At 48.6% G+C, this 13,306-nt stretch overlaps 1 protein-coding gene across 2 annotated transcripts; it reads right to left on the minus strand.

Annotated features, from left to right (window-relative positions):
- Window positions 1-1,274: 1,274 nt before the first annotated feature.
- ECSCR (endothelial cell surface expressed chemotaxis and apoptosis regulator) lies at window positions 1,275-11,331 on the minus strand. Of its 2 annotated transcripts, XM_053566440.1 has the most exons (10): window positions 11,200-11,331; window positions 6,732-6,773; window positions 6,388-6,438; window positions 6,186-6,245; window positions 5,315-5,452; window positions 4,088-4,201; window positions 3,605-3,703; window positions 3,353-3,389; window positions 1,792-1,888; window positions 1,275-1,609 (listed from the first exon to the last, which is right to left on the minus strand). In XM_053566440.1, exons 1-10 carry the CDS (start codon window positions 11,258-11,260, stop codon window positions 1,601-1,603), a joined length of 708 nt encoding a protein of 235 aa, XP_053422415.1. In that variant the 5' UTR covers window positions 11,261-11,331; the 3' UTR covers window positions 1,275-1,600. The 2 variants fall into 2 exon arrangements, with proteins under 2 accessions (XP_053422415.1, XP_053422416.1); XM_053566441.1 differs by lacking the exon at window positions 6,186-6,245 and having other exon boundaries at window positions 11,200-11,316.
- Window positions 11,332-13,306: the final 1,975 nt, after the last annotated feature.

Genomic DNA, 13,306 nt, shown 5'->3' on the forward strand with positions numbered 1-13,306 from the left:
CAGATGTAACAAAAGGTACCCTCTACCTCCTAGGTTTCTCAGAAAGCTGCCCACAGGGGAAGACACTTGTATGTATACCTGACACAAGAAAGAAGGCCACAAAGTTACTATAGCATTTTGTTAAGAAATGTACATGTAGGGTGGCACCTGTGGCTCAAAGGACTAGGGTGCCAGCCCCATATACCGGAGGTGACGGGTTCAAACCCGGTCCCAGCCCAAAACTGCAAAAACTGCAAAAAAAAGAAATGTACACGTAAGCACAGACCTTAAAAGAAATTAGAAAGGCCGGGCACCGTGGTTCACGCCTGTAATCAGAGCACTCTGGGAGTCCGAGGCAGGTCCGATGGCCCAAGCTACAGGTTCAAAACCAGCCTGAGCAAATGTGAGACCTTATTTCTAAAAAAAATAGCCGGGGGCGGCGCCTGTGGCTCAGTGAGTAGGGCGCCGGTCCCATATGCCGGAGGTGATGGGTTCAAACCCAGCCCCAGCCAAAGACCACAAAAAAAAAAAAAAAAAAAAAAAATAGCCGGGCTGGATGGTGCCTGTGGCTCAGTGAGTAGGGCGCTGGCCCCATATACCAAGGGTGGCAGCTTCAAACTCAGCCCTGGCCAAACTGCAACAACAACAGAAAAAAAAAAAATAGCCAGAGGTGTGGTAGTCCCAGCTACTTGGGAGGCTGAGGCAAGAGAATCACCTAAGCCCAAGAGCTGGAGGTTGCTGTGAGCTGTGACGCCACAGTACTCTACTGAGGACAACAAAGTGAGACCATGTCTCTTAAAAAAGAAAAAAGAAAAATAGCTGGGCATTGTGTGGAGTGGGGCGCCTGTAGACCCAGTTACTTGGGAGGCTGAGACCAGAGAATTGCTTGAGCCCAAGAATTTGAGGTTACTGTGAGCTGTGATGCCACTGCACTCTACTGAGGGTGATAAAGTGAGACTCTGTCTCCAAAAAAAAAAAAAATTAGAGCCACGTATGGTGGGTCATGACTGTAATCCTAGCACTTTAGAAAGCTGAGGAAGAGGATCATTTGAGGGCTAGAGTTTAAGACAAGCCTTGGCAACATAGCCTATTTCTACAAAAACATTTTAAAAATTAGTAATTCATGGTGGCTTGTGCCTGTATTTTCAGCTACTCAGAGGTTGAGGCAGGGGGATTATTTGAGCCCAGGAATTCAAGGCTGCAGTGAGCTATGACCATGCCATTGCACTCCAGCCCAGGTGACAAGTAAGACCCCATCTCTTTAAAAAAAATACAAAAAAGAAATTAGACTTTAGGCCAGAAAATAATTTTAATGTGAAGTAGAAAGGATCAATCCATCTGGTCATTTTTCTTGCTCTATTGACTCCTCTTTCCTGGGACCATGAGAAGGTAGGAGAGCAGGCTGTATGCCTAGAGTGGCTGTCTGTGTGGGACAGAGTCTCTTATATTGATAGCTTGCTCCCAGACTTAGAGAAATGTTCGTGTCCTTTAGATCTGGGAGCAGACACAAGTGATACAATAATTTACATGTGATTCATTGCCTCTGCCAATCCCGTCTTTTCCTCCTTACAGTCAAGAGGCAGCTGCATCATTCTTGGACTCATGGGGCCCAAAGTCACTTTTAAAGAACCTGCAAAATAAATGCATAATGAGGAAGGGTGAACTTAAGGGTGTTGGGGTAAGGAAGAGGGAAAAAGAGCCTGGATCTTTGAAAGTATCTCCTTTCTGGCTAAGAAACCAGGGACTGAAAGAGGAGGAGGAGGAAGGAGAAGGTGAATCTGGGTAAGGAAGGAAGGAAACAGAAGAATGCACCTTCTCTGCTGAGAGGCATCCTTTGCTGGAATTCATGTTGATATTCTTCATGGAGATGAGCGTAATGCTGTCTTTCTCTCGACTGGCTGTGGAACAGCTTGGGGAGATAGGGAGTCCAGGTTAGAGAGGAGGGGAGGCCAATGGGAGCCAGGGAACTATAGGATTCTTGAACTTTGGACTTTTGTTTGAAAAATCTGTATTTTGGTTGTGGACCATAATGATGCAATAGTATACTTTGAAGCCCAAAAGACTTGTATTTAAATTTACTTGCTTATACTGCCTACTACTTGTTTGATCCTGACCAAGTTACAACCTTTCTACATTCTCACTTTTTATAATATATAAAATGAAATAATATATATCTTGAAGAACTGCTGTAAAAATCTGAGATAATATTAGAAAGTATAAACCATTATGCTAGGCACATAGCAGAAATTCAATAACCAGTTCCTAAGCTTTGAGGGAATGCCTGCTTTTTTTTTTAAGAGACAAGAGTCTCACTCTGTGGCCCTCAGTAGAGTGCCGTGGCATCACAGCTCACAGCAACTTCCAACTCCTGGGCTTAGGTGATTCTCTTGCCTCAGCCTCCCGAGTAGCTGGGACTACAGGTGCCCACCACAATGCCCGGCTATTTTTTGTTGCAGTTTGGCTGGGGCTGGGTTCAAACCTGCCACCCTTGGTATATGGGGCTGGCGCCCTACTCACTGAGCCACAGGCGCCACCCAGGAATGCCTTCTTATATTAGAATCTGAATTCTTGTACTTTCTATGAAGGGGTTATAGAGGCTTAGTCTTGGGGCTGAAGAGTTTCAGTCCATCTCTTGTCACCTGAATGTTTCCTTTCAGGTCTGCTCCTATCTGCTTACTTTTAACCTCAGCCTTAGCAACGGGCTGTCAGAATTGTGTGTGTGTGTTATGTGTGGTATATGGTGTGGATGTGGTATGGGTGGGGCGTACACGGGGAATGGGGTGTGTGTATGTGGTATGTGTGTGTAGCGTGGTATATGTTGGGATGTGTGCACGGTGTGATGTGTGATGATCTGTGTGGTGTGTGGGGTGTGGGGAGAGTGCATGGTGTGTGTGTGTGTGTGGTGTGTGGGGTGTTTATGTTATGTTTATGTAGTATATGTTGGGGGGTGTGGTATATGTGCGTGGTGTGGATGGTGTGTGTGGTGTGTGTGTGTGTGGTGTGGTTGTGGCATGTATGTGTGTGTGTTGTAGGTGTGGTGTGGTGTGGGTATTGTGTGCATGATGTGTGGTGTGGGGTGTATATTGTGTGATGCGTGTGGTGTATAGTGTATGGTGTGGTGCTTGTGGTGTGGTGTGTGTGGTGTATATCGTGTGTATAGTATGTGGTGTGGGGTATGTGTGTGTGATATGTGGTATGAGGTATGTGTGTGTGATGGTGGGGTGTGGGATATGTGTATGTGGGATGAGGGGTGCATTAGGATGTGTGTGTGCTGTGGGGTATATGTGTGTAGGAGGCAGGAAGTGTCAACTCCCTCTTGGAGTGGGGAGTGGTAGGTCAGAAGTTTCTTTCCTGAGGCTTCTGACAGTCTTACCTTTCAGACAGCCCAGAACTCCCTGGTTTCTGGGGATCTGCAAAAATCCAAAGACACAGATTAAGGGTCACACACTGTAACTCAGAGGCCCAGGCTTCCCCTCAAAGCCCACCTAAGGCAACCCTCCCATCTCATGGAGTGGTGCTTGTGCTGTTCCTTCCCTCAGCTCCAGGCTGGGTGTCACCTTGGGCTTTGGCCCTCAGTCTTCAGCAAAGAGGGGCAAAGGGGAGCCCTTAGGGTCACAGCAGGTACCTTCAGACTCCTTGTTCTTCCGACACTTAAACCTTAGACTGACCACGCTGACTAGGATGATCACCACAACCACCAGGATGACAATGAAGCTGATAACACCTGAACAAGGAACAGAACAGGGTGAACGGAGGCAGAGGAAGGGACAAAGAGGGTAACTGGAGTCTAGAATTCCCTTCCCAGCCAAGTCCTGTATAAATAGGCTCTGGGAACAAAGTAAATTCCACTTCTCTGTGGAACAAATGAGCTCTCAGCCTGCTGCCCCCGGCCAGCGTGGGCTCCATAGCCCAGCTCCATACCCCGTGAGAACATGGAAGAGGCTCCCTCCCATTAGGGCCTTCCTCATTTGCCAGTCTCTATCAGAACAAATGGGTGAGATTTGAACTTGTGGTTCCAAACTCAGAGTCCAGCTCAAGTCCAAGGCTCGGATCCCTTCCCATGTTCCACTTTCTCCTCCCATGTGCCACCTTTTCCTCCCTTTCTCACCAAATGCAGCCACAGTGAGCACGGTCTCTGAGGTGGGGCTGGGCAGGATGCCCAAGTCATCCCTTGCACTTGAGCTTGTGGTGGTTGAATTGGGAGTAACATTTTGAGACATGTCTAAAATGGAGTAGGTTAGGTGTGTTAGGGAAGAGGACCCACACAGCCTCCCAGAGACAGCTAGCTTCCCTCCTGCTTCCCCAGGTCAAAGACCACAGAGAAAGCTCATGCCCTACAAAAAAGACTTGCTCCCTGCCACTCCAACCAGATCCTGTGAGGATAGAGGTCAGAACTGCAGTGATGTGGGGTTATGTGAACAACATTGCTGGTTGCTCATGTTACTGGTTCCAGAGGACTCCAGAATGTTCAGGATGTTTCCCTCCTTGTGATTTTCCCACCACCCTTTGAGATCAGAGGAAAGGGGTTGATGCCACAGAGATAGGGAGGCAGACTGGACAAGGTAGAGCTATCTGTGTTTTGCCAAGTGTTGAGGTGGGAGCCTCACTGGAGGCTGACACCTAGGCACCCATCCAGACTGCCAGTGAAGGCGTGCAGGTTTCTGGCCCTCTTAAAAAGTGCTATGGTCACCCATTTCTTCCCTCCTCGACTCATACTTCAGGTCTGGTTGCTGTTCTATTTTCTTATCTTTCCTCATCCCTGCCCTCCCAAGTAAGTCTAAAAGTTTAAAAACCCCCAGAGCCAAGGAATAAGATGTGAGAGAAGGTCACAGACATTTGCCCTCAGCTCCCCCTCACTGTGAGCACAGACAGAACATATCTCCACTTGTGCTGCTGCCTCCACCACTACTGCTATTTGGGGCCCCTGTGCCTGCACCATGAGACCACCTGGCCAAAATGGGGGGCATCTACCCCTCCCCAGCTCTTCTCCCACACTGCTAGTTGAAGGCCCACCTGTCCTGAGAAGAGTCTAGCCCTTTCCCAGCACTTTCTGCCTCCCTTTCCCTTCTCTTCAGAGTATTCCTCCCTAGCTATGTCTTCATCAGTCCCCAGTCCAGGCTCCTTTTACCTTCCCTCTGGCCTGGCCTGAGTTCCTGTCTCTATTCCCCACCAAACCTCTCTCATTCTTTAGCAAACCAGGGTACTGCTGATATGGATCCTGGCCCCAAGACCCCTGATTGTAGGGTAACACCTGGGCCTCCCAAAGAGAAGACATTACTCAGACGTACCCCAGAGTCCTTCACCCATCCACCCCCAGCCTGCTCCAGGTACTTACCAAGTCCCAGTGTGTGTTTCTGTGGCTGGGCCTGAGTTTGGACCTGTGAGAACAGGAAGTTACCATCCATGGTGCTCAACCTGGGCATTATAGGTTTGCTCACTCCCATGGGGGTGTGTGAGGGCTTCTTTGGAGCAGCTGGAATGAGAAAGTGGATGGGGCCTGCTCAGGGCCTCACAGCATATGCATAGGAAGGGCTCTTCAGTTCAAAATCCTCCTTTTCTTTATTGCTTTCAATTCCAGGCAGGGCCATTCTCTCATTCACTTCTGGTGCTTTACCTGTACAGTGCCCTCTGCCTGGACAGAGCCCTATCATCTTCTACCCCACAGCTTTTGCCTGTGCACCTAAGTCCCTCTCGGCTTTAGAGGTTGCACACTCTGGGAATCATCCCTGGCTGCCCAAGTCTGAAGTGTTTGGCACTGGTCTGGGATCGCATAACACCTTCTTGTGCCCATCACCTGCTCTGTAATTCTCAGTGTGAGGTTCTATTCATTCTATTCACTTATCTGTTCCCCGACTAGTTTATATTCACCTTTAGAGCAGAAAGTCTCTGGGCCCTCCCTAGATGGCTTTTTTTTTTTTTTTTTTTTGTAGAGACAGAGCCTCACTTTATGGCCCTCGGTAGAGTGCCATGGCCTCACACAGCTCACAGCAACCTCCAACTCCTGGGCTTAAGCGATTCTCTTGCCTCAGCCTCCCAAGTAGCTGGGACTACAGGCGCCCGCCAAAACGCCCAGCTATTTTTTGGGTTGCAGTTTGGCCAGGGCCGGGTTTGAAACCGCCACCCTCGGTATATGGGGCCGGCACCTTACCGACTGAGCCACAGGCGCCGCCCCCTAGATGGCTTTTGTGTTCTGAATGGCACAATACCTGCGGTACCGGTGCTGGGCAGAGGGCTTGGGCTGTTAGTCTCTGAGGAAGGGATGTCTCCTGCAAGGACAGAGGCAGATGGGAATTGGAGGTGGTGCAGGTTTGGTGATACTACACCAAGAATGCTGGGGCTCCAAGCAGGTCTGAATGACTGGGCATGGGGCAGGAGAGGGGAGATCAGCGCCTCAGCAACCACACTCACCTGTGTTGGGAAAAGTTGGCTTTGTGGTCAGCCCTAGACTGATGAAGGCTCCTGAAACAGATCATAAGAGGCTGAGGGGTCTGCTGACTCCTGTTGCTCTTTTTCTCTCTCTTCTTTGCTGTATCTGGTGGAATCTGTCTTCCCACCCCCAACCATTCATCTCTTTCAAGGCATGTTATTTTAGGCCAGCTGAAAAAAATCCCTAGATGAGCTCATTCTTAGATGAATCTGGCTCCAGCCCCAATCACCCGAGGTTAGTGCTACACTGGCATAGAGCTCCTCTCACCCTTTTTAAAAGCTCCTAGGCTTAAATATGGGAGTAGAATCTAGATGTTTAGTCTTACCCTGAGAGCTGGAGGTCTGGCTTGTAATCTGTGAGTTGTGGCCTGTAAGAGAAAGCAAAACATACAGACTAGCTTGCAAGTCTCCTGCCCAGCACAGAACCCCTAGAGGAACCATGCCCTTTGGTTTTCTAAGCCTCCCAATGCTGGAAGGTAGACACACTTGTCAGAGGGCTTACGAATGTGGGCTTTAGCCCATAGTGAGATTGTGACTCAGTAGCACCATCACTACCACCTCATATTCAGAGTCTCAGAGTCTTCTCCTGTTTCTTTGATCCTACATGGGGTTATACCAACCTGCCACAGGACCAGGGGAAGGTTATTTTAAATAGCAACAAGTTCAGGCAGTGCCCGTAGCTCAGTGGGTGGGGCTCCAGCCACATACACTGAGGCAGGCAAGTTCGAAGCTGGTCTGGGCCTGCTAAACAACAATGACAACTACAACAACAACAACAATAACAAAACAGCCTCCTGAAGGTTGGGTGGCGCCTGTAGTCCCAGCTACTTGGGAGGCTGAGGCAAGAGAATCACTTAAGCCCAAGAGTTTGAGGTTGCTGTGAGCCGTGTGAGGCCATGGCACTCTACCGAGGGCAACATAGTGAGACTCTGTCTCAAAAAAAAAAAAAAATAGCAACAAGTCCGAGGACAGAGAACCAATGACTTACTTGCCACATTCAGACCAGGACCCAGGACTCCAGATCTCTAGGCTAATGTTTACCCTAAGCTGCCAAAGGGCCATTCATTTGCCCTTGTGAAGACTATCATTTTGGACCCACCTCAAGAGAAGGGGATGGAAAGATGGAAAGGTGAAGTAGATGGGGGCAGGCATTAGGGCTTGTATCTGGGCTATATCTCTGCCCTCCCCCAAGGGGAGGTAGGAGCCTGAACAGGAAGGCAGGTCCTAGGCACATATCGGAGGCCAGGAAGCTCCAGAATGAGCAACCCTTTTACTCTTACAGGCAGAGATTACTCCGGAAACAGTTGTTATTGGCCCAACCCAGACAGGAGTCAGATACAGGAGTCCCTGGTCAGAGGCCCACCCTCTGTCAGAGGCCTCATTATCTTCTTTGTATGTATGAGTGTGTCTGTGAGCCTCTATGCCAGTGGTTCTCAACCTTCCTAATGCCGCAGCCCTTTAATACAGTTCCCGTGGGTTGCAAGCCACAGGTTGAGAACAATTGCTCTATACAGATGTGTGTGTGCGTGTGTGTCTCCATGTGTGTCCTGCTGTGTATGTGGGACCTGAAAGTTCAGGTTGTGTGTGCTCATTTTCCACAGTGAAATCATTGTTCAAACCTGTGAACAATGTGAAAGGAAAACAATGTGGGGAAGCGGAGCCGCCCAGCTGGGTTCCCGTCCTTCTGCTTGGGCTGGGCCTGCAGTCCCCAGCCTGGCCCTCCTGCTCCCTGTCCTCTCATCATCAGGGAAACACCAAGCCCAGGCCTGTGGCAGCCTGTTGCTCTGTTTATTTTCCTTAAGGCACTGCCTTCTTCCATGGGGCTATCACTTGGATTAACATAGAATTGTTTCCAAGTCCAAACTGCCCAAACCCTAGGCCATGTTTTTCGAGGTTACCATTTTTTCAGCCCCTATTCCCTTGTTGAGTGGGAGAGAGAGTCAAGAGGAGAGCTAAAACTTGTAAGAAGCTCAGGCTAAAGAGAACCCTATCTAGCTGGGGACGACCCTGGGAGGACCCTTTCAGTACAAGTGTATCCTGAAGACATCTGTTGATTATTTATTTATTTTAGAGACAAGAGTCTCACTTTATCTCGCCCTGGGTAGAGTGCCGTGGCGTGCTCCTGGGCTTAGGCGATTCTCTTGCCTCAGCCTCCCGAGTAGCTGGGACCACAGGTGCCCACCACAATGCCCGGCTATTTTTTGTTGCAGTTTGGCTGGGGCCGGGTTTGAACCCACCATCCTTGGTATATGGGGCTGGCACCCTACCCACTGGGCCACAGGCGCCACCTTTATTATTTGGAGACAGAGTCTCACCATGTCACCCTTGGTAGAGTGCTGTGACATCACAGCTCACAGCAACCTCAAACTCTTGGCCTTAAGCGATTCTCTTGCCTCAGCCTCTCAAGTAGCTGGGACTACAGGTGCCCACCACAACACCCAGCTAGGTTTTTTTAGCAGGCCCGGGCTGGGCTGGAACCCGCCAACACAAATGTATGTGGCCGGCACCCTAACCACTCAGCTACAGGCGCTGAGCCAATTGATTATTTATTGAGCATATCTAATCCATTATTTAAATGCTGTAAGGATATAACTTAGTCTTTGGTGAGAAGGCACAGTGGACCTTCTCCTGCATTTATCTAGGAAAAAAACTTCTTATTGGCTGCTTGGGAGGAGTTCCAAAATCACAAGCTTCAAATCCCAGTTCCCTGCTCTCTCTTTTTCTCTCTTCCCCCTCTCCCTACCCAAACTTGTCACTAATTAAGATTCCTCTGTGTGTAGGGGAGGGATTTAGGGAGCATCTCTGTCTGCAGGTCAGGGTGCCTTTGACCACTGAACATTGAGATACTCAAAGAACTCTAGTCACAGGAATTTCTGATTCCCCTGGTCTCCCCTCCTTAATCTCTGTCAGCTTTATTCCCTTTCAGTCTATCTCTAGTCTCTACCCTCTTTGTTCTCAAGAGCCTAGTTTATTAGTTAAAATCATGCATCTTAGGGTAGGACAGGCTTGAGTTCAAGTCATAGCTCTGTCACTGACCGTCCGACCTGGGCTTCAGTTTTCTCTACTTTAAAATGCAAGTAATGGGCTCGGTGCCTTTAGCTCAAACGGCTAGGGCGTCAGCCACATACACCGGCGGGTTTGAATCCAGCCCGGGCCACCAAACAACAATGATGATAACTACAACCAAAAAAACAAAAAAAAAAGTAATCATGGCACCCGTAGCTCAGTGGGTAGAGCTCCAGTCACATACACCGAGGCTGGCAGGTTTGAACGCAGCCCAGGCCAACTAAAACAACAATGACAACTGCAACAAAAAAAAATGGCCAGGCATTGTGACGGGTGCCGATAGTCCCAGCTGCTTGGGAGGCTGAGGCAAAAGAATAGTTTAAGTTGCTGTGAGCTGTGATGGCACAGCACTCTACCCGGGGGGACAGCTTGAGATTCTGTCTCAAAAATAAATAAATTAATAAATAAACAAACTGCAGGTAATATTAGTAACTCACAAGTCGTGAGAAAAATGCATATAAAGCACTTACGCAGTGCCTGAGAGATCATCCATGCTTACTAAATCTAGACACATTTATTTTTGCCCCGTTCTCTCACATCCTCAAGTCTGCCCTGGCTATATGTATCCACAGTTGAGTCCCTTTGTGGGCTTGAATGTGCTCAGGATTCTTCGGTTTGCCAAAATGAAGGAGGCAGCTAAGTGCTCTGCGCTCTCTCCTCAGGGGAGGTGATAGTGGCTTAGTTTATACAGGGCATTAGAGAGCCCTGGCACTTGCCTGGGAGAGGACAATGGGAGAAGTTTAGGCCTGTGAAAATGCCCCTTCACCAGCCTCACCTGGCCATTCAGAGTTTTATCCCCAGCCTGTGGGCAGTCTGACCTCCCTTCCCCAAACCTGAGTGTTCTGGTTCTCAGGTCCACTCACCTACCTCCAGGAAAGGGCCACCACCCTTCCCATCCAGGCACTCTTGCACTCTGCCGCTTTGTGCACAGAAGACTTGTGGAGGGGTGAGGTGGGGGCAGGGGAGGGATGACCAAAGGGAAGTTGCTGCCCTGTGAGTCAGAATGTCCTGGACTTTTCATGATTCCCAGCAACTTCTCCCTAATTAGAGGACCCCTTATGAGCTGCTCCACGACTCAGAGCCCTGTCTGAGCAGTGGTGTTTCTGAGTAATCTTCTCTGGAGGTCCTCTCACCTAGCCCCCTGGGTGAGAATGGTAATTCTTTTTGATAAATAGTTCTTTCTTTGTGTCTAATCTGAGTCCCTCTTGCTACGATTTGAGCTTAATGTCAACATTTGGAATTCCCGGGTTGCTACTCCTCATATGAAAGAAGAAAAATGATCACCTATAAAGCCCAAGGTGCAGACAATTTGGTGTTAGAACAGTTGATAGAGTGGCCATGGTTAGCCCTGCCCTAGACCCCAAGATGAGGCTCAACGGGTAGTCTCTGGTTTCTTAGGCCTGCATACACCTAAAAGGAGCTTTCCAGCCTCAGTCTCACACCAAGATAGCCGCTTCCCACAATTCAGGAGGCCAGCCTCCATGGGGGCCCCAGTTCCCACTAGACAATTTCCCACAAAAGAATTTAACCAATCACTATTCTACCCCTGCCAGGTAATACGCACCCTCAACCCAACTGGTCCCCTTCGAAGAAGGGCTCTGGAATTTCCCTCAGCACAGCCCCAGATGGAAAGCATGTGTATTCTGAAGGACTGAAGGAGGGACCAAGCACCCAGGACTGCCAGCCATGGAAAGGAACTGCTGAAGGAAAGTGGCAGGTGTCCCTTACCTCGGAGCAGGAGGAAGCCCAGGATGGCCCAACACAGCTGCATGGCTCCTACAGTCCCCATATCAGCTGGGTATGTGGCGGGCAGGCAGCAGCTCAGTGGAGGCTCTGTCCATACTGGAGAAGAGAGAGGGAGTGCTGGGGCAGGGTAGAGGGTGGGGGCTGGCTCTCCAGGAGCTTCCTGTCAAAGAATAGAAGGAAACAGATTGGGACTAGCTCCAGGGGCCTGCTAAACCGGGCAGCCCAGATAAGGATGTGAAGCTGCAGCAGCAGAGACTATGTGCCAGGGTCCTGTGTGGCCCCTAAGGCCTATACATGATGGTCAGTGATGGTGACTTGGCCCCATCCTCATTCTTTTCTTCTCAGAAGGGTCCATCAGTTTCCACTGAACACCACCAGGGGGATTTCCTGGAATCCAATCCCAATCTAACCCCCTGCTGTTTCAGACTGGGTTCTCCTCCATAATTAAGGCTGAATCTCAGCCCATCAGCCATCTATGCTCTGTAGATTGAATTTGCCACATTCCTCTCCCTCCTCAGGACTCCCTGTGTAGATAAGACTCCCAACATTTCTCCAGGAGGCCCTACATCCATTATTGTTATTCTTGTTTTTTTATTTTTTGAAACAGAGTCTCACCCTTTTGCCCTGGGTAATGTGCTATGGCATCCTAGCTCACAGCTACCTCAAACTCTTGGGCTCAAGTGATCCTCTTACCTCAGCCTCCCAAGTAACTGAGACTACAGACGCCTGTCACAATACCAAGTTAGCTTTCTATTTTTAGTAGAGACAGGGTCTTCCCCTTGCTCAGGTTGGTCTCGAACACCTGAGCTCAGGCAATCTGCCCACCTCAGCCTCCCAGAGTGCTGGGATTACAGGCGGGAGCCACTGCATCTGGCCCCCTAAACTCAAAACATTTAAAAGCAGAGAAAGGGGCTTGGCACCTGTAGCTCAAGCAGCTAAAGTATCAGCCACATACACCAGATCTGGAGGGTTTGAATACAGCCCAGGCCGCCAAACAACAATGACAACTATAACCAAAAGTAGCCAGGCGTTGTGGCAGGAGCCTGTAGTCCCAGTTACTTGGGAGGCTGAGGCAAGAGAATCACGTAAGCCCAAGAGTTTGAGGTTGCTGTGAGCAGTGATGCCACAGCACTCTACCCAGGGTGACAGCTTGAGACTCTGTCTCAAAAACAAGAAAAAAAAAAAAAAAGGCAGAGAAAGGTTACACACAATCCTCCCTCCTTAATATTAATTACATCATTGTTGTGGATTTCCTTCCTGTCTATATGCCTTCCAGTCTGTGAAAATATGCATATACATATACAATCACTTACATGATTGATATTCTCTTCTCTTTATTGTTAATAAATATTTTATTTTGAATCAGTCACAAATTTACAGAAAACTTGAAAGCACATTACACAGAACTATTTTCTTTTTTTTAATGTGTCATCACTTACCACTTTATTCTAAGAACACACACAATAAACTTTTAGAAGCTTCACAGATCATTAACAATCAACACAAATTCAGGGAATCAGAATTCTCTCTTCAAAAGTATGTGTCAATTCTTGGGCGGTGCCTGTGGCTCAGCGGGTAGGGCGCCGGTCCCATATGCCGGAGGTGGCGGGTTCAAACCCAGCCCCGGCCAAATTAAAAAAAAAAAAAAAAAAAAAAAAAAAAAAAAAAACAAAAGTATGTGTCAATTCTAGATGCAATTGGTTCCCAAATGCAGCTGAATCAGAATTGTGACACAATGATATAGACCTCACAATCAGGGGTACAAAATAATCAAACAGCAGTACTTCTGGGCTCTTCATGGGCAAACGGAGGGCAGTGTTACAATAAAAATACTGTGTTATTGGGCGACGCCTGTGGCTCAAGGAGTAGGGCACTGGTCCCATATGCCGGAGGTGGCGGGTTCAAACCCAGCCCCGGCCAAAAACCACAAAAAAAAAAAAAAATACTGTGTTATCTGTATTTCTGTTTAATAAGGGGAACATCTATTAATGTACAGCCCCCCAATCAGAAAGTTGCCCTTCCCACCAAAAGGACTAGAAAGAAAAAGGTAAAACAGACCATGTAAGGACGAGAAAACTCAAAAGCTCAA

Source organism: Nycticebus coucang, chromosome 17 (genome assembly GCF_027406575.1).
Source record: "Nycticebus coucang isolate mNycCou1 chromosome 17, mNycCou1.pri, whole genome shotgun sequence".
Classification (NCBI taxonomy): Eukaryota; Metazoa; Chordata; class Mammalia; order Primates; family Lorisidae; genus Nycticebus; species Nycticebus coucang.

What these genes read in the sequence shown, in the direction of transcription:
- ECSCR (XM_053566440.1), bottom strand. Translation starts at nt 11,260, where the DNA reads ATGGGGACTGTAGGAGCCATGCAGCTGTGTTGGGCCATCCTGGGCTTC. An exon ending in GCCAACTTTTCCCAACACAG is followed by an intron (nt 6,246 to 6,387) that starts GTGAGTGTGGTT and finishes CTGTCCTTGCAG; the next exon opens with GAGACATCCCTTCCTCAGAG. An exon ending in GAAGAACAAGGAGTCTGAAG is followed by an intron (nt 3,390 to 3,604) that starts GTACCTGCTGTG and finishes GGATTTTTGCAG; the next exon opens with ATCCCCAGAAACCAGGGAGT.